This window comes from Pristiophorus japonicus, chromosome 7, assembly GCF_044704955.1.
Source record: "Pristiophorus japonicus isolate sPriJap1 chromosome 7, sPriJap1.hap1, whole genome shotgun sequence".
NCBI classification, from domain to species: Eukaryota; Metazoa; Chordata; class Chondrichthyes; family Pristiophoridae; genus Pristiophorus; species Pristiophorus japonicus.
Window position 1 is genome coordinate 117,004,038 of NC_091983.1, and position 27,501 is coordinate 117,031,538.

Below are 27,501 nucleotides of genomic sequence, written 5' to 3' on the forward strand. Positions count from 1 at the left end.
ACATTTGCTACTCTCTCCTTTTTTACATACTTGTAGAAGCTCTTACAATCTGCTTGAATATTTCTTGCTAGTTTTCTCTCAGTCTAATTTTTCCCTTTTAATCAATTTTTTGGCCATCCCTTGTTGGTTTCGGAAACTCTCCCAATCCTCAGGCTCACTTCTATTCTTTGCAACATTATAAACTTGTTCTTTCAATCTAATGCTATCCTTAATTTTTTAAAGTTAGCTATGGATGGATCACTTCTCCTGTGGAGTTTTTGTTTCTTAATAGAATGTATTTTTGTTGAGAATTATGAAATATTTCTTTAATAGCTAGCCACTGCTTATCTATTGCCATACCTTTTAATCTATTTTTCCAATCTACCTTAGCCAACTCGCCCTTCATACCTATGTAATTGGCTTTATTTAAGTTTGAGACTCTAATTTCAGACTTAGGCAAGTCACTCTCAAACATAATGTGAAATTCTATTGTATTATGATCACTCTACCCCAGAGGATACTTTACTATTAGATTGCTAATTAACTGGTCTCATTACACATTACAAGATCTAAAATAACCTGTTCCCTGGATGGTTCCATGATATATTGTTCTAGGACACTATCCCGAATGCATTCCATGCACTTGCCCTCCAGAATACCTTTACCAATTTTTGATTTGTCCAGTCTATATGAAGATTAAAGTCCCCACGGTTTTGCATTACATTTGATACAAGCTCCTACTATTTCTTGATTAATATTCTGTCCAATGGTATAGCTACTGTTAGAGGGCCTATATACTACTCCCACCAGTTTTCTGCCCCTTGTTATTCCTTATCTCCACCATACGGATTCTACTTCCTGATCTTCCGAGCCAAGATACTATGTCATAAAATTATGGAGTTAGTTACTTTGGTGGTCCATTAGGCTGACTCTTAGAGATCCTCTTACCTTTGTCTCCTATTGGACATCGTTTTTTCTGCACAGTACATCTCCTTGTGTCGATGATTTTTGGACAGGGGTTGCCATGTGCTGAAGGAAACTGCACAATGTCTCGCTTCCTTGATTCACTGCCTCTCCGGAAACCACATGTCTTCCCTCGCTTTGTGCATGGACTCCACGCATTCCACTCGTTTACTTCACAGTGCACTGTAAACGAATAAGCAACATTGTTCAAGATCTTTTTATTTATTTTTTCTCAATCAATTTGCCCCCTCCCCCCATATCTCTTGAAGCTGCTGATTTATGCTGGGGTGGCACTTCTCATATAATGGATGCCTTCAGTCCTCACTGAGATATGAGCCGAGACATTAAGTGCCAATAGTCTATTCAACTAAAAACTTCCCAATATTCTACACAAGTACATTTTTCACAAGGAGTCACTAAACAATGATGAGGAGCAGGAATCCTGCCTACCATCCCCCACTATACCAGCTTAATTGAGTTTAAAATGCCCCTGCTGCCAACTCAAAATGAATTAATTGAACTCAGCATTACATTTGGAATGTGCCTAGTCTGTACGGTTCAATTCTATATTAAATGGTAAATTTACCAGCTGAGTTATTAGGCACCTCTTTACGACCGGTCTGATTTTCATTTCTGTTTGTGCTTTGATGGGAACAATGGACAAGTTATAATTTCACCACTTACTGATTGGTGGCTGTTGAACTTTACAGGAAACAGGTTGACTGACCAAAATGCAATTACTTTAAAAGTTTAATTCTGGACAAAAGTGAAGAATGAAATTATGGATTAGATGCCACTCCCAGCTCACACGCCTTCTTACTCCTGAAAACTTGGCCGGTAATTTCCTCGGTGCTGTTCCCGCTCCTCTACCATACCTTTACCAGAAGGGTGGTGGAAACCCCTTTCACATGTGTATAGTTATAGTGGTGAAACAGGAGCAACTCTGAGGAACTTCTAGGCCCTTGTCTGAATCTAACCTAGATTATTGGGAAATAATGTTAATAGGGATCAGAAGTGAAATAGGTTTGAGCAGTCTCAATCGAGTTCCTAGTGTGTGCAAAATCCAAAGCACGAACTGCACCCCTCCACCTCCCCAACAATAATTGTGCTAAACTGTCATATTTTAGGATTTATGACTATGTCAACACAGGGGTCCATTGCTGCAATATGTTACATTTTTCTCTCGGGGGTGGGGAGGGCGGGGTGGGGTTTAAACTCAGGTCAGTAGAGGTGGAGATATAGATTATGATTCACTCAGCATGTCTGAGCTTATATGGTACGGACAATGAAAGGAACTTCAACATTCTAGTGATAGTTCATACTCCAGCCTCACAACCCGTCACCCCCCCACCCCTGCAGATGTCTGTGCTCCTCTAATTCTGCCCTCGAGAATCACTGATTATAATCGCTCAACCATTGGTGGCTGTGCCTTCTGTTGCCTAGGCTCTGCCTAAATCTCTCTGCCTCTTTCCTCCTTCAAGACGCTGCTTAAAACCTACCTATTTGACCAAGCTTTTGGTCACCTGCGCTAATTTCTACTTATGCGGCTCGGTTGTCAAATACCCCTGTAAAGAGCCTTGAGACGTTTCACTATGTTAAAAGTGTTAATGCGGCAGTGACAATCGTATTCATTGTAACTCAACGGGGTCATTACCAAGTTAGCTTCGGGGGATTCCACTATTGGGTGAGTGGGGTGGGATAGTCAGTTTGATTGAATGCTGACACTGGAATCAGGCTGACTTGGGAAAAAGAAACAGGAGGCTTCAGGGAGAAGAGGTCCTGTCCTGAAGGCCAAAATGAATGGGTTCAATTCCTTACAGTCAGTAGTTGTACAGTAAGTAAGATAATTCTGAAAATACTAGTCAGACAAACCACCAATGTGGAATAGCATGGTAAGTTCATTATTTTATTTCTGTATAGGAAGTGAAGTTAGTTTTTATTATAACCTGTATGTTCACCTGCTGTGAAATAAAGCAGTATGACAATTAGCATCTGGCCTTGTCTCACCAAATGCTCGCTCGATCTGCCTCTGGAGAGATTGAACAAGTACACATGCAAAAGACAAGAACAACATTTCAGGTCACAAGGGCATATTAATGTTACAGCCCGATTTACGCTATTGCGCAAATAGATCTAGTGCAGTGTGGATCAACTCCCATAGAAGTAAGATGCTCAGACTGCCTTGGGGAGCAACTAATGCTACTGAACTCAAGAAAGATATCGAAGGCAGACCTGAAAAGTAGGATAGGCCATATGGCTCATGTGGAAAATGGAAATGTAACAGTGGCATAGAAGGGTTCACTTCTAAGGTTAGGATTAAGATATCGTTGGAGCTGAATGAGGATCTTCACGACCCTTTTATATTAGTGTTGAATTGGATCCTCCAGACAACTGATCTTAGCAGGTTCCAGAAGTTTTACATACAGTTTTCAGCAGGTTGTTCAAAGCCACATTTTGGGAATTGGTGAGCTAAACAGCCCATTGGCATCAATGTAAAATGGACTTTGCTCTGCATTTTGCACATTCAATACCCTGGATCCCAATATAGGTTGTAAAAAGTGAAAAGTGCTTGATTTCTCAGTACTAACATCGCTCAATTTGATGGGCAATAAACTCATGAAGAATGAATTTATATCTCACAACATTCATCTTGAGTTTGGGTGTTGGAAGTATTATTCATGCATAAGAACATAAGAATATAAGCAATAGGAGTAGGTCATACGGCATCTTGTACTACGACTAGTCCACCGCACTTTGAGTGGATCTCACATCATTATGGACACAAATAGATGGTTTTTACTGTCAGCCTCCACCTTGTGACATAAAAATGTAAACAAAAGAGCATCGTCTATATTACATTGGTGCAAGTTATTCAAGCTTAAAGGAGGCTCTCAGAATACTCCTGAGGGATGAACAAAAACAGAAAGACTGAAATTATACATGCAACCTTTCAGAGTTATAAAATCCCCTTTATTATAGTAACAAGTAACATTTTAGTTATATAACACTTTTAGTGCAGTAACATGTAGTAATATTAGCAGTAAAAGAGTTTTCAGAGGAGTGGTAGGGCTGATTAGGGACCAAAGGTGGATGAATTAACTGTGCAAATAGATGTTAACAGATATGATGTGATTGGGATTACAGAGACATGGCTCCAGGATGATCAGGGCTGGGAACTCAACATCCAAGGGTATTCAACATTCAGGAAGGATAGAATAAAAGGAAAAGGAGGTGGGGTAGCATTGCTGGTTAAAGAGGAGATTAATGCAATAGTTAGGAAGGTCATTAGCTTGGATGATGTGGAATCTATATGGGTAGAGCTGCAGAACACCAAAAGGCAAAAAACGTTAGTGGAAGTTGTGTACAGACCTCCAAACAGTAGTAGTGATGTTGGGGAGGGCATCAAACAGAAAATTAGGGGTGCATGCAATAAAGGTGCAGCAGTTATCATGGGTGACTTTAATATGCATATAGATTGGGCTAACCAAACTGGAAGCAATACGGTGGAGGAGGATTTCCTGGAGTGCATATGGGATGGTTCTCTAGACCAATATGTCGAGGAACCAACTAGGGGGGAGGCCATCTTAGACTGGGTGTTGTGTAATGAGAGAGGATTAATTAGCAATCTTGTTGTGTGAGGCCCCTTGTGGAAGAGTGACCATAATATGGTGGAATTCTACATTAGGATGGAGAATGAAACAGTTAATTCAGAGACCATGGTCCAGAACTTAAAGAAGGGTTACTTTGAAGGTATGAGGCGTGAATTGGCTAGGATAGATTGGCGAATGACAGTGGATCGGCAATGGCAGACATTTAGAGACCGCATGGATGAACTACAACAATTGTACATCCCTGTCTGGCGTAAAAATAAAAAAGGGAAGGTGGCTCAACCGTGGCTATCAAGGGAAATCAGGGATAGTATTAAAGCCAAGCAAGTGACATACAAAGTGACCAGAAATAGCAGCGAACCCGGGGATTGGGAGAAATTTAGAGCTCAGCAGAGGAGGACAAAGGGTTTGATTAGGGCAGGGAAAATAGAATACGAGAGGAAGCTTGCAGGGAACATTAAGAGGGACTGCAAAAGCTTCTATAGATATGTAAAGAGAAAAAGGTTAGTAAAGACAAATGTAGGTCCCCTGCAGTCAGAATCAGGGGAAGTCATAACTGGAAACAAAGAAATGGCAGACCAATTGAACAAGTACTTTGGTTCGGTATTCACGAAGCAGGACACAAACAACCTTCCGGATATAAAAGAGGTCAGAGGGTCGAGTAAGAAGGAGGAACTGAGGGAAATCCTTATTAGTCGGGAAATTGATGGGATTGAAGGCCGATAAATCCCCAGAGCCTGATGGTCTGCATTCCAGAGTACTTAAGGAGGTGGCCTTGGAAATAGCGGATGCATTGACAGTCATTTTCCAACATTCCATAGAATCTGGATCAGTTCCTATGGAGTGGAGGGTAGCCAATGTAACCCCACTTTTTAAAAAAGGAGGGAGAGAGAAAACAGGGAATTATAAACCGGTCAGCCTGACATCGGTAATGGGTAAAATGATGGAATCAATTATTAAGGATGTCATAGCAGCGCATTTGAAAAGAGGTGACATGATAGGTCCAAGTCAGCATGGATTTGTGAAAGGGAAATCATGCTTGACAAATTTTCTGGAATTTTTTGAGTTTCCAGTAGAGTGGACAAGGGAAAACCAGTTCATGTGGCGTATTTGGACTTTCAGAAGGCTTTCGACAAGGTCCCACACAAGAGATTAATGTGCAAAGTTAAAGTACATGGGATTGGGGGTAGTGTGCTGATGTGGATTGAGAACTGGTTGGCAGACAGGAAGCAAAGAGTAGGAGTAAATGGGTACTTTTCAGAATGGCAGGCAGTGACTAGTGGGGTACCGCAAGGTTCTGTGCTGGGGCCCCAGCTTTTTACATTGTACATTAATGATTTAGACGAGGGGATTAAATGTAGTATCTCCAAATTTGTGGATGACACTAAGTTGGGTGGCAGTGTGAGCTGCGAGGAGGATGCTATGAGGCTTCAGAGTGATTTGTATAGGTTAGGTGAGTGGGCAAATGCATGGCAGATGAAATATAATGTGGATAAATGTGAGGTTATGCACTTTGGTGGTAAAAACAGAGAGAGACTGACTATTATCTGAATGGTGACAGATTAGAAAAAGGGGAGGTGCAACGAGACCTGGGTGTCATGGTGTATCAGTCATTGAAGGTTGGCATGCAGGTACAGCAGGCAGTTAAGAAAGCAAATGGCATGTTGGCCTTCATAGCGAGGGGATTTGAGTACGGGGCAGGGAGGTGTTACTACAGTTGTACAGGGCCTTGGTGAGGTCACATCTGGAGTATTGTGTACAGTTTTAGTCTCCTAACTTGAGGAAGGACATTCTTGCTATTGAGGGAGTGCAACGAAGGTTCACCAGACTGATTCTCGGGATGGCGGGATTGACATATGAAGAAAGACTGGATCAACTGGGCTTGTATTCACTGGAGTTCAGAAGAATGAGAGGGGATCTCATAGAAACGTTTAAAATTCTGCCGAGTTTAGATGCAGGAAGAATGTTTCCAATGTTGGGGAAGTACAGAACCAGGGGTCACAATCTAAGGATAAGGGGTAAGCCATTTAGGACCGAGATGAGGAGAAACTTCTTCACCCAGAGAGTGGTGAACCTGTGGAATTCTCTACCACAGAAATTTGTTGAGGCCAATTCACTAAATATATTCAAAAAGGAGTTAGATGTAGTCCTTGCCACTAGGGGGATCAAGGGGTATGGCGAGAAAGCAGGAATAGGGTACTGAAGCTGCATGTTCAGCCATGAACTCATTGAATGGCGGTGCAGGCTCGAAGGGCTGAATGGCCTACTCCTGCACTTATTTTCTATGTTTCTATGTAAAATGGAGAACTATTGATGGAGGCAGAAGGCATGGCGGAGGTACTAAATGAGCACTTTGCATCAGTGTTTAGAAAAGAATAGGACTTTGCCAAAGCTATGGTAAATGAGGAGGATGCTGGGATAATGGATGAGATAACAATATATAAAGTGGAGGTATTCGACAGGTTGCTGGTAATTAAAGTGGATAAATCACCCGGTCCGGATGGGATGCATCCTAGGTTGCTGAGGGAAGTAAGGGTAGAAATTGCGGAGGTACTGGCTGCAATCTTCCAATCCTCCTTAGATACAGGGGTTGTGTTAAAAGGACTGGGGGGGGGGGGGGTGTTTCAAATGTTACACCCTTGTTCAAAAAAGAGAAGGATAAACCTGGCAATTACAGGCCAGTCAGTTTAACGTCGATGTGAGGAAGCTTTTAGAAACAATAATCCAGGAGAAAATTAACAGCCACTTGGACAAGCTTGGACTAATAAAGAAGATCCAGCACGGATTTGTTCAGAGCAAATCGTGTTTGACTAACTTTATTGAGTTTTTTGATGAGTTAATGGAGAGAGTTGATGGTGTGTATATGGACTTTCAAAAGGCATTTGATAAAGTACCACATACTAGGCGTTGGCAAAATTGAAGCCCATGGGAGAAAAGAGGCAGTAGCAGCATGGATACAAAATTGACTCAGGGATAGAAAACAGAGAGTTGTGGTGGTGGCTTTTTTCGGATGAGAGGGAGGTATATAGTGGCATTCCCCAGGGTTCAGTCCTAGGACTACTGCTGTTTTTGAAACACATTGATGACTTGGACTCGGGAGTACAGGGTACAATTTCAAAGTTTGCAGATGATACAAAACACGGAAGTGTAGTAAACAGTGATGAAGATAGTAATAGAATTCAAGAAGACATAGACAGGTTGGTGGAATGGACAAACACATGGCAGATGAAATTCAATGCAGAGAAGTGTGAGATGATACATTTTGGTAGGAAGGATGAGAAGAGTCAATGGGCTCAAATTTCCTCAGGAATTGCTCCGGTTTTTTTTAAGTAGCTTTTTTGGAGTAACTTAAAAAATCGCAAATTTCCCCATTTAACTTGCTCCAGTGTAAGTCAATTAGCTAGGTTTTTTCAAGTTTAGTTTTCTTCTCTCCAAAAGGGGGTGTGACCAGCCACTTATGCCTCTTTTGGCCATAGAAGCAAATTTGGCCAGCTAAAAGTTACTCCAAGATAACTTAGGCCAGTGTATGTGGTCACTTTTGTAGGCACAGAAAAACCTTATCTGCATTTAAGAACTCAGCGCAGGTAGCCAGAGATGGGCGGGGGGGGCTGGGTGCGGGGAAAGGTGAGTTAGAGGATTCCAAAGCACTAAACACCTTCACAACATTAGCACAACATCACAACATCTTCAGCACAACAGCTGCACAACATCATCAAAAATAAATGAAAGATAAATCAGCTACTGAAAATAGAGCAGTCCCACCTTGCCGACTGCAGAACGCACTGGCTAGCCCTCCCTTCAGGCTAGGGGTGGCGGGCACGCATGACTGTAGGGGTGAGGGATGTTTATTTTTTATAGTGGTCCTTAAATGTTGTGTGGTCCTAATGGAACATGATTCAGTCTTAATGCAAAATATTTTTTATTGGATATTTTACAATGCACTTCAATGACAACAACAACAACAGCAACAACGGCAAAGAAAGGCTGCATCCATCCCTCACCCACATCTTGGGTAAAGTGCACTTCCTCATAAGGTCGGTGATGGTGGTGGGGGTTGGGGGCCTGGCTTGGGTCTGACCAGTGGCTGGTGCGTGGATTAAAGTGGGAGTGGCATTTAAGTATCCGGCCTTTGTGCCCTTATTGCAGAAGCTAGCTCCCTCATGGCATCTGCCATTGTTTGCACACCCTCTGAAATGCCTGCCCTCAGTTCCCGTCTCAGTGCTGATATTTCACCAGATAGTGTCACTACCTCATCACGCACCCCACTAATAGTCGCCATGAGTGATCTTGTAAGGGCATTGGTCTCCTCACCCAATGACAGAACCTGATTAACATCTGCTGTGGGCTGTATCTCAGGAGAGACTGGTCAGCTTCGCCTTCCTCTTGCTGTGGGTCTGTCTAGTGGCACCCCTCCAGTGTGAGGTGCAGCCTGGGACGGTGGGGGACTGGGTGTCCCAAGATGCATTTCCCAACCGCCACTGGGACCCGCAACCTCGGAAGATGTGAAACCATGGAATGTCGCCAAGAAGCTCATGGAGGTTTCTGGCAGTGTGATGCCCTGTACTATGGACTGATCCATATCGCAATCAGCATTCTCCCGTGAACACATTCCATGGACCCCTCCTCCCCCCACCTGCCTTGGTCCGGAGCGCACGCATCTGGATCCTCTGGTGGATCTTCAGGATGTTGAGGAGTGTCGTCATCTTCTGCAAAATACAACAGAACAGTCAAATGGTTAGCAGCACAGGAGGGGGCAGGATGGGGACATGAGTAGTCTGACGCATGTCAGGCCAGTCAGCAGGTTGATTTGAAGGGCGACTATGCATTTTAATGACTCACCCTCACCCTCGCACATGGGTCCAACTTGTGCAGAGCTGATTCTTTTTCTGCAAGGCAGCAACCCTCTGTTCCAGGGGTGATAGTTGGTGCAGATTTGGTGGACCTCCTCCTGTTCTAAGTTCTCCTTTTGTTGTGGGCCAATTTCTTCTGAAAAGATGAAAATATAACTTTTCACACATGGTGCGCTTCTGATGGGTAGGACATATACAGATGGTTACATTTTCAATTGCAATTCCATTTAAAGATGAAGATATTACTTACACTCATTATTTGACCAACGTCCTGCCATTTCTTTTTGCACTGGCTTCCAGATCTTGCAGTATTGACCCCTGCGGAGTATTCTTCTGCAACTTGGTTCCATCTTCTTCGCATTTCCTTGGGTGAAACTTTTGTGGGACCACACTTACTGATATCCAGCTCCAGCCATTTCTCATCAATGACAGTCACTAGTTTCTCCACTTCCTCATGGAGGAAGTTCTTTATTCTTGTTGCACACTCTTGCGTCATTCGTGTATTGGACTTACACTCCGGTAATGTTCAAAAATCACAGTTCTCCCCTTTCTTCCACCTATCCAGCACTTCTTTCCACTCCCTCAGCCACACAAAAATCAATATTTGAACCTTACCTTTATATATGCTCCATTACTAATGATAATGAGAACGCTCTCCCTTTATTGGCCGCTTGCCAAGCTTCCTGCGCGCATGCTGAAACGCGCATTGCACATGCGCGCATGCTCAAACGGAGATGCACCCCCTGCCAGCACTTCACGAGACACTGGGCCCATGCCCCACCACCTCCGCCGGCTGCGCTGAGCAAGCTCCGCCCCCCGCAGGCTCTGCAGCGCCAAGCCACTGGAACCAGAGGACGAGGGAGCGGCCAAAGTGGAAGGTAAATTTGAGACACTTTTTTTGGTTCACAAAGTCGGCGTGCCACCCCTAACTACGCCGCTCTAGACGGCTGTTGAAATTTGGGCACAATACAACTAATTGGTTTGATTTTAAAGGGGGTGCAAGAACAAAGAAACCTGGGATGTACTTGTACACAAATCTTAGATGTTGGTAGGACAGGTTAACAAAGCATATGGGATCATATATAGGAGGCATAGAGTACAAAAGCCAGGAAGTTATGCTAAACCTATATAAAACACTAGTTCGGCCCCAGCTGGAGTAGCGTGTCCAATTCTGGATATAGGTTGAGCGCCCGAAATCCAGAAACCTCGGGACCGATGCCGTTCCGGATTTCAGGTATTTCCAGATTTTCGAACGTCTTTGCCTGGCAGCCGAGCTAAGGGGGAGAGTGGGGAGGGTGGTGGGGGGAGAGCCGGGGCTGCGGGGAGAAGGTGGGGGGTGCCGGGGCGAAGTCGGGCCGGGGCATGGTTGGGCCGCAGAAGGCTGGGATGGGCGAAGTCACAGCGAAGTCGGGCTGGAGGTCGGCCCACCGAGGGCCGGGCTGGGGTGATGATGGACCGCTGAGGGCCGGGGTGAGGTCGGGCCACCGAGGGCCAGAACGAGGTCGGGCCGAGGTGAGGATGAGCCGCCAAGGGCCGGGACGGGCGAAGTCGCGGTGAAGTCAGGCTGGAGGTCGGGCCGCCTAGGGCCAGTACGAGGTAGGGCCAGGGTGAGGTCGGGCCGCCAAGGGCCAGGGCAAGATTGGGCCACTGAGGCGAGGGGAGTCCAGATTTCAGAACATTTTCCGGTTTCCGGATGACCCCACCACGGATCAGCCCGGTGTCCGGAACATACCGAATTTTGGAACTCTGGACTTTGGACGCTCAACCTGTACTACACTTTAGGAAGGGGGTAAAGGCTTTGGAGAGGATGTAGAAGAGATTTACTAGAATGGTTCCAGGGATGAGGAAAAAGAGTCATAGAATCATTAAGGTACAGAAGGAGGCCATTCGGCCCATCCGAGTCCATGCCGGCTCTCTGTAGAGCAATCCAGTCAGTCCCATTCCCCCGCTCTATCCCTGTAGCCCTGCAAGTTTATTTCCCTCAAGTGCCTATCCAATTTCCTTTTGAAATCATTGATCATCTCTGCTTCCACCACCCTCATCAGCAGCGAGTTCCAGGTCATTACCAGTCGCTATGTGAAAAAGTTCTTCCTCACATCCCCTTGTATCTCTTGCCCAAAACCTTAAATCAGTGTCCCCTAGTCCTTGTACCATCAGCTAATGGAAAAAGATATTCTTTTTCTAAGTTATTTAAACCTGTCATAATCTTGTACACCTTTATCAAATCTCCCCTCAACCTCCTTTGCTCCAAGGAAAACAGCTCAGCTTCTCCAATTTAACCTTGTAGCTAAAATTCCTCATCCCAGGAACCATTCTGGCAAATCTCCTTTGCACACTCTCAAGAACCTTCACATCCTTCCTAAAGTGTGGTGACCAGAACTGAACGCAATACTCCAGTTGTGGCCTAGGCAGAGTTTTATAAAGGTTCAGCATAACTTCCTTGCTTTTATACTCAATACCTCTATTTATGAAGGATCCCATATGCTTTGCTAACTACTCTCTCAATATGTCCTGCCACCTTCAAAGATCTATGCACATGAACACCCAGGTCCCTCTGGCCCTGCACACGCTCTAGAACTGTGCCCCAGGTCGCTGTTTGGAGTGTTGGCAGGAGTATCAGCGGGGCCCTGGTAAAGCAGAAGAGCGGGAAGGGATCGTGGCTGAGATTCGGTGGGTGATTGTGGCGGAGATTCAATGAACGTTTGGTGCGGAGGTGTGGCGAGTGTTTTGTGGCGGAGGAGCGGCGAGAGATCATGGCAGAGGTACGGCAAATGAGGGTACAGGGCCCAGAAAAGCCAAGTGCCCAGGGGCAGCACAGGCCTGCCCACTCTGCGATATGTGTGCGTACTAGGTCCATGCAGCAGAGCAGGTCTCCAGTTGTCCTGGTTAATCTTTGCCACTGGATAAAGGCCTAGCTCTGTCAAACCCGTGTGGTGGCTGATGTGCAACAGTCACCACACATTAAAAAATCCACGCACAGGCATCTTCCACTCCTTTAACTGGAGTTCAGGACTGGAATATCAGGTCCTTCATTGAAACATCTGTGAACTCATGTGGAAGCAAGTCATCCTCGTTCGCGGGACCGCCTGTGATGATGATGATGGTGAAGTCTATATTGCCTCTCCCTATCCCTTCTGCCAAAATGCATCACCTCACACTTCTCAGTATTAAATTTCATCTGCCACTTGTCTGCCCATTCTGTCAGCCTCTATCTATGTCCTGTTGCAGTCGATTGGTATCATCCTCACTGTTTGCCACACCTTCAAGATTGGTATCATCAGCACATTTTGAAATTTTACTCTGTTTTCCAATATCCAAGTTTTGGGCAAGAGATACAGGGGATGTGAGGAAGAACTTTTTCATGCAGCGAGTGGTAATGACCTGGAACTCGCTGCTGATGAGGGTGGTGGAAGCAGGGATGATCAACGATTTTAAAAGAAAATTGGATAGACACTTGAGGGAAATAAACTTGCAGTGCTACAGGGATAGAGCAGGGGAATGGGACTGACTGGATTGCCTACAGAGAGCCGGCATGGACTCAGATGGGCCGAATGGCCTCCTTCTGTGCCGTAATGATTCTATGATTCTATTTCCTCATCCCTGGAACCATTCTAGTAAATCTCTTCCAGATTCTCTCCAAAGCCTTTACGCCCTTTCTAAAGCAGCGGTCCCAGCACTGACCCCTTGCTTTTGACAAGGTCCCACACAAGAGATTGGTGTGCAAAATCAAAGCACATGGTATTTGGGGGTAATGTACTGACGTGGATAGCGAACTGGTTGGCAGACAGGAAACAGAGAGTCAGGATTAACAGGTCCTTTTCAGAATGGCAGGCAGTGACTAGTGGAGTGTCGCAGGGCTCAGTGCTGGGACCCCAGATCTTTACAATATATATTAATGATTTAGATGATGGAATTAAGGGTAATATCTCTAAGTTTGCAGATGACACTAAACTTGGTGGCGGTGTGAGCTGTGAGGAGGACACTAAGAGGCTGCAGGGTGACTTGGACAGGTTAGGCGAGTGGGCAAATGCATGGCAGATGCAATATAATGTGGATAAATGTGAGGTTATCCACTTTTGGGGCAAAAACACAAAGGCAGAATATTATCTGAATGGCGGCAGATTAGGAAAAGGGGAGGTGCAGCGAGACCTGGGTGTCATGGTTCATCAGTCATTGAAAGTTGGCATGCAGGTACAGCAGGCGGTGAAGGCGGCAAATGGTATGTTGGCCTTCATAGCTAGGGGATTTGAGTATAGGAGCAGGGGAGTCTTGCTGCAGTTGTACAGGGCCTTGGTGAGGCCCCACCTGGAATATTGTGTTCAGTTTTGGTCTCCTAATCTGAGGAAGGACGTTCTTGCTATTGAGGGAGTGCAGCGGAGGTTCAGCAGACTGATTCCAGGGATGGCTGGACTGACATATGAGGAGAGACTGGATAAACTGGGCCTTTATACACAGGAGTTTAGAAGGATGAGAGGGGATCTCATAGAAACATATAAGATTCTGACTGGACTGGACAGACTAGATGCGGGAAGAATGTTCCCGATGTTGGGGAAGTCCAGAACCAGGGGACACAGTCTTAGGATAAGGGCAGGCCGTTTAGGACTGAGATGAGGAGAAACTTCTTCACTCAGAGAGTTGTTAACCTGTGGAATTCCCTGCCGCAGAGAGTTGTTGATGCCAGTTCATTAGGTATATTCAAGAGGGAGTTAGATATGGCCCTTATGGCTAAAGGGATCAATGGGTATGGAGAGAAAAGGTTACTGAGGTGAATGATCAGCCATGATCTTATTGAATTGTGGTGCAGACTCGAAGTGCCGAATGGCCTACTCCTGCACCTATTTTCTATGTTTCTATGACCCCTGGGGAACACTACTGTCCATCCATCTCCAGTCTGAAAAACAACCATTCGCCATGACTCGCTGTTTTCTGTCCTTAAGCCAATTTCTTATCCAAGCTGGCACTGACCCTCCTATTCCATGAGCCTCAATTTTGTTAACGAGCCTTTTATATGTCACTTTGTCAAAAGCCTTCCTAACATCCATATACACAACATCCACTGCATTCCCTTCAACCCTCTGTTACTTCATCAAAAAATTCAATTAGATTAGTCAAATACAATCTACCTTTTACAAATCCGTGCTGGCTCTCCTTAATGAACTTAAACCTCTCCAATAGTTATGTGAATAGACTAGATAAACTGGGGTTGTTCTCCTTGGAGCAGAGAAGGCTAAGAGGAGATTTGATAGAGATGTTTATAATCATCAAGGGTTTAGATAGAGTAAATAAAGAGAAACTGAGAGGTCACAGAGTTAAGGTGATTGGCAAAAGAATCAGAGGCGACATAAGGACAAATTTGTTTACACAACGAGTGGTTAGGATTTAGAATGTATTGCCTGACAGGATGGTGGATATAGAGTCAATAGTAGCATTCAAAATGGAATTGGATAAATACTTGAAGGAGAAAAATTGCAGGGACATGGGGAAAGAGTGGGGAAGTAGTACTAATTGGATTTCTCTTCGAAAGAGCTGGCGCAGACTCGATGGGCCGAGAGGCCTCCAATGTTATATAACCCCTTTTACTGCAATAATGTGCAGTCTTTTAATTGTATAACCCTTTTCCTACAGTAACATGCTGTCTTTCAGGACAGCTATTATATTTACGTACCAATATCAAAATATATGACTATATTTAAAGATTAATTAGAAAAGATTTCAAATTAAGAAAAGAATAATTTAGAATATTCATCATTAAAAATTTACAAAGGCATAGTCACAGAAACTGAAAGAAAAGTGATTCCTATTTTTTTTTTAAAAGTTAAACAAGCATCTTAGCATTTTAAAAAATAAACAGAAACAACCTGTTGGTTCTAATGGCACCAGATTCTGATGTTATGCAACATATAACTTGTGATAAGTATAGCTTGCTTGGCAGGATAAAAGATGACTTTGGCCCTATGGTTCCCAAAACCACCACTGAGGTTTTCCTTGTGTCATGTCTGGGTATGTTGTAAACTAATTGATCGAGATTGATTGTTATGATTAGTAAACAACCCCATTTTTCATTGTAACATGCGACTATCAGGATGGTAGAATGGTCTTTTGTCATCCAGCAATATGTTCTAAATCCCCATATTCTGTTCTTTTCTACTTGTTCCATTTTCTAGTTTGCTTTTAACCTTGCATTCTATGACTTTCTCATTCCCTCCCTCAATCTGGATATATTTATCCCTTTATTCATTTCTTATGTACAATGAAGTCTATGATTTCATCAATGTTTTCTTTTGCTGCTTTTTTTCTCATTTTAATTCAGAGGTCAAGTGCACTACTCCAGATACACAGCCATCAGTTGGTTCTAATTGGTGCATTACTGGAGAGGAAACTGCTTGTTCTTAAGATACTTTTAAATCTGCATTTTCCAATCAATATTTGGTCAATAATTCTGTATTTCCATGAGTTGCTGTCTTTCAGATTGGACGTTAAACCAAGCCTTCTGTCTAGCCCCTCAGCTGGATGTAAAAGAGCAGGGAGTTACCCCAGTATACTGGCCAATAGGTATCCGTCAACCAACATCATTAAAAATAAATTATACGGTCATTATCACATTGCTGTTTGTAAGACCTTGCTGTCTGTAAATTGCCTACTGTATTTCCTACATTACAACAGTGACTATACTTCAAAAGTACTTCTAAATTGGCTGTAAAGTGTTTGGGGTGTCTTGAGGGCATGAAAAGTGTTATATAATGCAAGTCTTTCTTTCTTTTTCTTTGTATTTAACTTGAAGATGTTTGCTTACCAGGAGGAGTACACTCCATTGTCTGATTATCTGGGGCAAATCCTTCAGGGCAGATATCAAAACATCTTCCTTTATGCAAGTAGAATCCTGGTTTGCATTTTGTACAGAAATTTTTGTTGAAACAGGTATCACAGTTGTCAGCTCTGCATCCTGAAACAGATTTGTTTTAAGTAGTTAAAACATGAGGTGGTGAGCAGGCTTTCTGCTCTGTGCCATTCATTTGGTGCAAAATCGAACACAGCATTACACAAATCATCTAACCCCAATAGACAAGACTGGGGAAAACCTATACCTAATTATATACAAACTGAACGTAACAAATTTATTTTACTGATGGTTGGAGTCAAAACAGTGCATGACCCAAAAGATCATAGTTGCATGTAAAAGTGTAGAGATAGGGTTTTACAATTGCCACTGTGACACAGCCTACAGTTGAAATGTGTGGTCTCTGCTTTCATTACTCTATGAAGTGTATTTACTGGCAGCACATTTTAAGGGATTATTTTGTTGTAATGTTTCATGAAGCCTGCAAATAATAAATAGTACAATTGGCACTGCACTTTAAACATAAAACTCTAAAAATATACAAAATAACCACAAAGTGCACTGTATGAAGGGGGTGGGTGGTGGGCTGAATGAGCTTTTAAATGAGCAATCGGCAAGCTCCATTGTTTGAAATGTACTGCTGCATTCAGATATCTTGCCAGCAACATCTTGAAATGGATGAGTCTGGATTTCAAACATAAATTAATGGGACACAGAGCTGATAAGGAGCACATTCAGGCTGCGTACAGGCTAGGTAAACTCGGCAGTGAAAATTTATTTAAATTAAGTTACACTTTACAATGACAGTGACGTATTTCACATGGAGATGGATATGCATTATGAGTTGTGTTCAAATCCCTCCATGGCCTCATCCCTCCCTATTTCTGTAACCTCCTCCAGTCCTACAACCCTCCTCCAATTCTGGCCTCCTTAACATCCCCAATTTTCATTGCATCCCACTTGACAGCCGTGCATTCAGCTGCTGAGGCCCTAAGCTCTGTAGTTCCCTCCCTAAACCTCTATGCCTCTCTATATTTCTCCTCCTTTAAGTCGTTCCTTTAACCACGCTTTTAATCAGCTATCCTAATATACTTTAATGTGGCTGTGTCAAATTTTGTCTGATAATATCTTATGAAATGCCTTGAGATGTTTGTACTATGTTAAAGGTGCTATATAAATGCAAAGTGTTGTTGATGTTCATTGTTACAATAGTGACTACACTTTTTTTTAAAGTACTTAATTGGTTGTAAAGCGCTTTGTGGTGTCCTGAGGTTGTGAACGGTGTTATATAAGAGCGTTTCTTTATTCTTTTTGTTAGTTGTGGCTTATTGGTAGCTAGGAAGCTGAATTCAAACACAATCGCCAAAGTCAATTTCATAACTAATGCTTGTTTGTAGGATTTCACTGAATAGAAAGTGGAACTAGATTTTTTGGAATTAAATAATCATAAAATCGCATCTGTCTCATTCACTACCAAGAACTCAAAAGCTTCAAATCTTGAGACGCAATAGGGTAGAAGCTGACGACAGGAGGCAGAATTCAATGTTTAAACTGAATGATTGAAATAGGGTAAAGTTAGTATTTGAAGTTATTTTGTTCAATAATAAGCAACTTTCCTTTCTCAAAGATTTGACTTTTGTTAAAAACAAATTGTTTACAGTTCCAGTTTTAACAGCGCTATATAATATACACAGATTATAGAAAGTCCTGATAATTAATTGCAGATTATTTCTGGTTGAAAATGTTGTTAATCCTCCAGTGTAAACATTATGGAATGTCCTGACAGTTGCTGCGTGCAAGAAAAACCTTGAAACTTCATTAAATATTCACAACACATTAATCTTTTTATTTTTATTTTTTTTAAATACCAGGATTTGATTCTAAAGTTGTGGTCTAAACTTAAGAGTTCACAGCGCAATTATAAATTGTTTTGGCTTTACTCGCTGTTATCTGAATTCCAGATTACTGCCTTGCAGTTACCCTCAGGTATTCTCTATATTATCTTACATCACCTACAGCATGAACCCTAAAACGCTGTTAGGTGTGTTAACAATATATCAGAACTGTCAAAAGTACTTTAAGATGGATACCATTCTTTTTAACCAAAGAAGTACATTAGTGAATTTAATGAATATACAAGGCAAAGTGTGAAATCACATACAGATACATTGAATTATGCAGCAAAAGGCCTTTGTGAAAGTAAAGTTAGAGATCCTTCATTGGCTCAATACTAACAATGTGGTACTATGTCATACCGACCAGAAAACCCAGGTTTCATCACCAGTTTCTGTTTAAACCAATGCAGCACCATTTTTGTCCATTATGAGCATATTAACATACAGTGTAATATGATTCACATTGTGGGTGATGTAAGATAATATACCAAATCTGAGGGAGGGCAGCAGCTGGTGCAACAATTGGCCTCAGTACCTTAGAGCAAGGGAGTGGAAAATTGAACTAGGTTTCTTAGTTCTGATGGTGTCTAGTAACCCCTGCCAGAAAGAGTGCAAGTGTGCATGCCAGGTCAGGACAGAGTCAGACTTAGTTAAATAGCCCTTTGAGCAAAGTATTGGAGGGCTGATGGTGAAGATGAAACCAACGTTCAGAAAGACACAGTAGCTTCAGGAGAGGAGACTCTGGGCTGTTGGTTGGTAAATGTGCTGCATGGAGTCAGCTATACAAACCAAGAAAGTCCCAGGTTTGATTTCTAGCTTAGTTAGCTAATCTCAGCCAGGCCAGTGTTAGTGGTAGCCTCAACATCTTTAGATTAAGGACGGAAACAAATCAGCCAGGGTTCTCACTCCTGATTACTTTCCAACGTTCCTGCTGGAAAATGTGTGTCTGAACTTCAGATGAGGACAAGATTGAGCTTGCCTTGTTGTAATGCCTGCCAGCATTCACTGTGTTGGTTCACACATCAAGAATGGTCACTTTGGTGAGGTATAGAAATCTGACAGTGCCTGGTGCCACCGCTTTTAGCAGAAGAGGAGAAAATTATGAAAAAATAAACTACAATTATTATTAAAATTAAACACAGTATTTCTGAATTAGATGCTGACAAATGAAACCTCCTTGTTTTTAAAGTACAATCCATTCCTTTGAGGGTAATTTTTGTCTTCACCAAGGTGAGCAGTGGAAGATTTACAATATTTTTTTACTTGAACCTTGTTTGCACAGATGCTCAGAATGTAAGAAGTGTGGGATAGCGTCATCTACTTATAGAACCTCTCAGCTTTCCACATATTCAAACTAAGATGTTTCTGATGAGATTTTAAAAATATTTGTATTGAGGTGTTTATATGGGAACCAAACTAAAATAAAGTTAGAATCCTTTTCAATTATAGCATTTAATAACCTTCAATGATAGATAAGCCTTCCACAGCCCTGTTTGGCAAGACTCAAATGTCAGTATAAGACCAGTATGTTATCCAGTTTCTTTTAAAAAGCTTTTGCATCTGGGAAATGAACTGTTAAGATAACCAACACAACAGTAACCCCCAGGTGTCACCCATATGTTTTTAAGACTTACGTGTACATTTGTTCATTTCTGGCGTTCGGACTCCATAATATCCGCTCGGACAGGAGGAGAGACAAACACCAGTCTGTCTCATCCCATTTCTTTCCAGAAAGAAGAAGAGTCTGGGTTTACATGATAGGCATCCATTATACTCAGAACATCGATCACACCCTTTTGGGCAACCTTGGCTCACACTTGTGTTAGCTAGAAGGAAACAACAATAATTATTGTCTAAATGGCTATTAGCCCTATACAAAATTTAAAACACATAATATTCAATCAATCTGTAAGAAATGATATCAGGATAATAATTACAATCTTTCAGATATATGATGGATGGCTATTAGTAACCATTTAGTACTGCTACTTTAGTAGTTCTAAAACCTGTTGGCCTAGACTGCTGTTTAGGTCACAAGATCATAAAATAATTATAAATGAGCGAGGCCATTTGGGCCATCTTAATGCATGCATCCAGAAGCACTTTATAGTCCCCCACCCCCACCCCATTGCAGTATCCAGTTGTCTCTTAATTAATTCTATGGTTTTCGCCTCCACTATTCTACTTGGAAGGCCATTCCATGAGTTGATCACTCTTTGTGTAAAGAATAATCTCCTTGCATCAGCCTTCAATTTGTCCTCTTGTCCTACTCTAAAATTTTATTTTAAGTAATATTCTGGATTTACCTTTACCATACCCATAACAATCTTGTATAGCTCTATAAGATCACCCTTCAGATACATCCATTCCATGCTGAAGTCCAAATTACTCCAGTCTTTCCTCATAACTCAAACCTCTAATATTGGGGATCAGCCTCATGGCTCTTTACATTGCCTTCAGTGTTTGAATATCTGCCTTGTATCTTGGTGATTAGAATTGAAAGCTGTTCTTGATGTACAGTCTGACCTGACCACTGTACAATATGATCATTGTTATATCTTGAAAAAAGAGTCAGACTAGATACTGCAAGCTCAAAGTAAGGTATGACTATAGTCCTTTATTACAGATCTCAGAGTGCCTCTCCAGCCTGTGAAGCCTCCTTATATATAGGTGCTCCCAAGGGATTGTGGAATCCGTTGGGACTCCAGAGGATAAGCCCTCTGGTGGTTAGACATGGTATTTACAGGTTTACATACATAACAATAGTTCCCCCCCCCCCCCGCCCCCCAAAGCCAATAGTGTAACTATTTACAATGCGAGTCGATCTGGGGCCATCCTTTCCCTGGTTGATCGTCTCGCTACAAATGCTGATTTTGGTGAGTCGTTTTTTGGGCCCTTGCTGGGCTGCTGCGCAGCTGGTCTTGCTGGACTGCTGGGGGTGGTGAGTCCTGCTGGGCTGCTGCGGGTGATGGGTTCTGCTTTGTGATCAACCACTGGGTCGGTTGCCACTTGTGTATTGGAGGGTCAAAAAAGGTGGAGTCTATTGTTGGTTGTTCTGGATAGTCCGTAAATCTGAGTTTGGTTTGGTCCAAGTGGTGAGTCCATTTGAGGGTTTGACCATGAACACCCTACTCCCCTCTTTGGCCAAAATAGTGCCAGGGAGTCACTTGGGACCTTGTCCTTAGTTCAACACAAATACAGGATCATTTATCTCATTTTCGTGTGACACATTTGCGCGATCATGATATGTATTCTGTTGAAGCCACCTGCTCTTTACCTGTTCATGTAGATCAGGGTGTACTAACGAGAGCCTTGTCTTAAGTGCCCTTTTCATGAGCAGTTCAGAGGAGGGACCCCAGTGAGCGAGTGGGGTCTTGTGCAGTAACTAAGCAGGACTCAGGATAAGAGAGCTTTCAGTTACCCTTTTCAAGCTCTGCTCGATTGTTTGAACTGTTCGTTCTGCCTGACCGTTGGACGCTGGTTTAAACAGGGCAGATGTGACATGTTTGATCCCATTGCAGGTCAAGAACACCTTGAACTTGGCACGGGTAAAGCATGGCCCATTGTCGCTTACAAGGACATCAGGCAGGCCTTACGTGGCAAACATGGCCCGTAGGCTTTCAATGGTGGCAGTGGACGTGCTTGCCGACATTATCAAACGTGCAATGCATTTGGAGTACAACCACTAAGAACCAGTAAGAACATTTTTCCCAAGAATGAGCCTGCATAGTCAACATGAACCCTGGACCATGGTTTGGAGCGCCAGGACCATAAGCTTCGTGGTGTCTCCCTGGGTGCATTGCTTAACTGTGAACATGTATTACATTTGTGCACGCAGGACTCGAAGTCTGCATCGATACCGGACCACCAAATGTGGGATCTGGCTATCGCTTTCATCATTACAATGCCTGGGTGGGTGCTGTGGAGATCACTGATGAAAGTGTCCCTGCCCTACCCGATTACCCCATAGGAGGCAGTCTGTCTGTATAGACCTTTCATCTTTGCGCCGCTGGTAGGGCTTTATTTCTTCCTGCATCTCTAATGGGACACTAGACCAACTCCCATGGAGCACACAGTTTTTTTTACTAGGGGTAGTAAGGGGTCTTGGCTCGTCTAGGTTCTAATCTGTCGGGCGGTAACAGGTGATTGCTCGCTCTTGAATGCTTCCATTACCATAACTAAATCTGCAGGCTGTGCCATTTCCACCCCTGTGGTGGGAAATGGCAGCCTGCTGAGAGCATCAGCACAGTTTTCTGTGCCTGGCCTGTGGCGGATGGCGTAGTTGTATGCAGACAACGTGAGCACTCATCTCTGGATGCGGGCCGATACATTCGTACTTACCCCCTTGCTTTCAGAAAAGAAGGATATAAACGGCTTATGGTCGGTTTCCAATTCAAATTTGAGCCAGAACAGATATTGATGCATTTTCTTTACCCCGTAAATACATGCTAACGCTTCTTTTTCTATCATACTGTTGGCCCTCTCAGCTTTAGACAGACTCATGGATGCATAAGCAACCGGTTGCAATTTCCCAAATTCATTAGCTTGTTGCAATACACACCCGACCCTGTACAATGATGCATCACATGCTAGTACCAAACATTTACATGGATCGTACAACACAAGCAATTTGTTTGAACATAACAGCTTCCTAGCTTTCTCAAAGGCATTTTCTTGGCTTTTACCCCATACCCATTCATCTCCTTTACGCAGTAAAGAGTGCAGAGGTTCTAATAATGTGCTAAGACCCGGTAAGAAGTTACCAAAATAGTTCAGGAGTCCTAGAAACGACCGCAGCTCCGTCACATTCTGTGATCTCAGTGCATTCTTGATTGTCTCTGTCTTCGAATCAGTGGGCCTGATGCTGTCCGCCGCGATTCTTCTCCCAAGGAACTCCACTTCAGGTGCCAGGAAAACACACTTTGAGCATTTTAGTCTGAGCCCCACACGATTGAGCCGACTAAGAAGCTCCTCCAGGTTCTGCACGTGCTCGACGGTGTCCCGACCTGTAACCAAGATGTTGTCCTGGAAGACCACGGTGCGCGGGACCGACTTCAGCAAGCTTTCCATTTTCCTCTGGAATATTGCCGTGGCCGATCGAATCCCAAACAGGCATCTTTTGTAAATGAAGAGATCTTTGTGCGAGTTGATGCAGGTGAGGCCTTTCGATGATTCCTCCAGCTCCTGCGTCATGTAGGCTGAGGTCAAGTCCAGCTTCGTGAATGTTATCCCTCCCGCCAGCATCACAAATAGGTCGTCTGCCTTCGGTAGTGGGTATTGATCCTGTAGAGAGAAACAATTGATACTTATTTTGTAATCACCACAGATTCTGAAGGTGCCGTCTCCCTCGAGGACAGGAATGATCAGGCTGGCCCACTCGATCGGTAAAATAATGCCCCCTCGTTGCAGCCTGTCCAATTCGATCTCCACCCTCTCTCTCGTCATGTAAGGTACCGCTCTCGCTTTGTAATGGATGGATCGCGCCCCTGGAATCAAATGGATCTGCACTTTTGCTCCTTGGAACATCCCGATGCCTGTTTCGAACAGCGAGGGGAATTGGTTTAGGACCTGGACACGAGGTGTCATCGACGGACGAAAGCGCTCGGACGTTGTACTAGTTCCAGCGTATCTTTCCCAAGCAGCTCCTGCCGAACAGCGTGGGGCCATCGCCCGATACCACCCAGAGTGGTAACTTGTGCACTGCTCCATCATAGGAGACCTTTACGGTAGCACTGCTGATTACAGGAATCAGTTCCTTTGTGTATGTTCTCAGTTTAGTACGAATGGGAGTCAGGACTGGCCTTGAGGCCTTGCTGCACCACAATTTATCGAAAGTCTTTTTGCTCATTATGGACTGGCTTGCGCCCATGTCCAGCTCCATGGACAGCGGGAGTCCATTTAATTCAACCTTCAGCATTATCGGGAGACATTTTGTGGTAAATGTGTGCACCCCATATACCGCTGCCTCCCTCGGTCTGAGGCTCTGGTTCGTTGTGATCCACCGTGGATCTGTCCTCCTCTGCAACATGGTAGTTTGCAGGATTAGCAGGGTTTGCAGCTCACCTGCACATACATTGGAGGTGTCCCATTGTTCCCAAGTCCTTGCAAATGTATTCTTTGAAACAGCATGAATGGAATCGATGATCATCCCCGCAGTGCCAACATGTTAATGGCCTTGTATTCACCACCCTTGATGGTGGACTCAGTTATCTGCGGATGTGCAGCTGCAGGCGTGTAAGTCCTGCCCTGTACATTTCGATTTGAAAACAACGTTACTTTGTCACAGTACTTGCAGCAGCAAAGTTTGCGAAGTATTACTTCATGGCCAATGCCAAGTACAAAGAAGTCCCTGAGCATGTGCTCCAAGTGTCCTTCAAATTCACAATGTCCTGCAAGGTGCCTTAGCTCGGCGACGTAGCTCACCACTTCCTGGCTTTCAGACCTCTTGTACATGTAGAACCGATACCTCGCCATCAGAACGCTTTCCTTCGGGTTTAGATGCTCCCGGACCAGTGTGCCCAACTCATCGTATGACTTGTCTGTGGGTTTTGCTGGAGCGAGCAGATTTTTCATGAGGCCATACATTGGTGCCCCGCAAACGGTGAGGAGGATCGCCCTTAGTTTGGCAGCGTTCGCTTCTCCTTCCAGCTCGTTGGCCATGAAGTATTGGTCGAGTCACTCCATGAAGGTTTCCTAATCATCTCCCTCTGAAAATTTCTCCAGGATGCCCACGGTTCTCTGCATTGTTGCGGTGGGGTTCATCATTTGTATTTCATCGCCAGTTGTTATATCTTGAATAAAGAGTCAGACTTGATACTGCAAGCTCAAAATAAGGTGTGATCGTAGTCCTTTATTACAGTCTCAGAGTGACTCTCCAGCCTGTGAGGCCTGCTTATATACAGGTGCTCCCAAGGGATTGTGGGATCCCTTGGGACTCCAGGGGATAAGCTCTCTGGTGGTTAGACATGGTATTTACAGGTTTACATACATAACAATCATACCTTGTATTCTACTGTTTTGGCTACATAGTTCAACATTCTATTGGTTTTGTTGATTACTGCTCTGCATTGGTTGGGTATGTTTAACATTAAGTCTAAAATTCCTAGGTCTCTTTCAACTTTATATTTTGCTATTTCAACACTGTTCATTAAGTACTAATGTTGCTTATTTTTCTTTCCAGCTGCAATTAACCGTCATTTCCAAGCATCCAATGGGTGACCCAACAACAACTTGCATTTATATAGCGCCTTTAATGTAGTAAAATGTCCCAAGGTGGTTCACAGGAGCGTAAAGCCCCACATGAGATATTAGGACAGGTGACCAAAAGCTTGGTCAAAGAGGTAGGTATTAAGGAGCATCCTAAAAGGAGGAGAGAAAGGTACAGAGGCAGAGAATTTCTAGAACTTACGGTCCAGGCAGCTGAAGTCAGGGGCGATGAAAATTGGGGATGTGCAAGTGGCCAGAATAGAAGTGCAGAAGTCTCATAGGTTTGTAGGACAGGAGGATGTTAAAGATAGGGAAGGGCAAGGGCATAGAGTGATTTGAAAACAAGGGTGAGAATTTTAAAATCAAGGTGTTGCCGGACCAAGAGCCAATGAGCACAGGGTGATATGGGTGATGCGTGAGTGGGACTTTGTGCGAATTAGGATATGGGCAGCAGACTTTTAGCTGAGGTCAAGTTTACGGAGGGTGTAAGATGGGAGGCTGGCCAAGTGAGCGTTGGACTAGTCTAGTCTAAAGGTCACAATGGCATGGATAAGAGATTCAGCAGCAGATGAGCTGAGGCAGGGCTGGAGACAGGCGATGTTACAGAGGTGGAAGTAGGCGGTCTTGGTGATGCAGAGGATAGCTCATCCCAATTAGACAAAGAAAAGATTAAAGTTGTCCAAATTAATACTATGTTATCGATTCGTTCAATATTGATGTTGTCTTTAACACATTTATTAACTATCCATGTCTGGGGAAGATTTTTTCTCTACTTTGATAACTTGTGCCCAATTTAGGCATCTAAATATCCAACACACTTACTATTACAATCCTAATACAAAACAAAATACTTATAGTATAGCTTGTGAAAATAACATACCTCCACCATAATGGTTTATCGAAATCCCTGTGGCAACACTATCAACTAACTTTAAGACAAATATATGTTAAGATGTTATCACCTCTTTAATATGGTAATAATACAGATCCAATTTATTTAAGATTGTCTTTTGAAGTCTTCAGCATTTTATAGGGTTTTGTTTTATTTAAATTATTTCAATATAATTATCCAGGCTACTCATTAGAAATGTATTTTGAATTGAAAAAAACATATGGGGGCCGAAATTGGTCATCCGCCCATTTCTCGGCGGTATGTCATTTCATACCACCGCGTACCACTGGGGCGGAGTGCAGGCAACATTGGCCCGGCGGTCCTGAGCGGTGCGTCAGCGGAGTGCGACGGATGGTCTTCTCCGAAGTGTGCAGGGTAAGTTGTCTGGGACTCAGGACTCTTCAGGTCCTGAGTTAGACACACGCGCGCTCTTCCATCAGCCTTCATCCACCTGCACCCCTTCCCCCCCCCACCTCCCGAGAAGAGCAGTCCGGAGGCCAGAGACTGCCGGTGTCGGGTCGCAGGTAAGTGTCTCGAGGTACGTTTACATTTTTTAATTGTTTTGTGTAGTATTTTTGATTTATTTATAATACTTACATTGTTAGTTATTTATTTGAGTTTTTCAGGGGGGGGCGGAATAGATCTCGGGGGTGGGGGGGATTAGATTCCTTTGGGGAGGGGGAGGGGAGAGAAATAGATCACTGGGGGGGGTGGGAGGAATAGATCGCTGGGGGGGGCGGAACATTGTAGTTTACATACCATCAGCATAAAACCACTTTTTCCCCAGACGGTGTGCAGCTCCAGTGGTATGTCGGCAGTATGCTACCAATGTTGGACTTTTGGGCGGTCTGTAGGGTGCTCCGTGTAGGCGGACGATATGCATACTGCCCGACAGTATGTCACTGATGAATTTCACGCCGGGCGGTATGTTGGTATTTTTCGATCAATTTCGTGATTTTGGACAGTATGTCGGTGGTCCGCAGCAGTATGTTCAGCAATTTCGGGCCCATGCAGATTGTCCCAAAGGTGAAGTGGAAATTAGAACGAAAATAATTCTTTCGCCACAGAAGCTCATAATGAAATGAGTTTCACATCGACTTGTTAGTTCAGTCTGACAGTTTCAGCACAGGCTCATGGGAACATCAATTTCCTAATGCAGCCAACTGTTAACTTGATTAATATATTTTATTGAAGCTTTTGCTAAAGCAAACCAAGGAAATCTACAGTAAAGGGACAAATATAGAAAAACAGACAGCAGATGGATATTCAG

At 43.6% G+C, this 27,501-nt stretch overlaps 1 protein-coding gene across 1 annotated transcript in view; it reads right to left on the reverse strand.

Moving 5' to 3' along the window:
• LOC139266840 (R-spondin-3-like) overlaps positions 1-27,501 on the reverse strand; it is a 116,197-nt gene that overhangs the window by 77,361 nt on the left and 11,335 nt on the right. The window contains exons 2-4 of the mRNA XM_070884446.1: positions 19,768-19,959; positions 16,194-16,343; positions 928-1,125 (exon numbers count right to left, since the gene is read on the reverse strand). Of these exons, the coding sequence (XP_070740547.1) occupies positions 928-1,125; positions 16,194-16,343; positions 19,768-19,959 (540 nt within the window). The remainder of the gene's footprint in view (positions 1-927; positions 1,126-16,193; positions 16,344-19,767; positions 19,960-27,501) is intronic.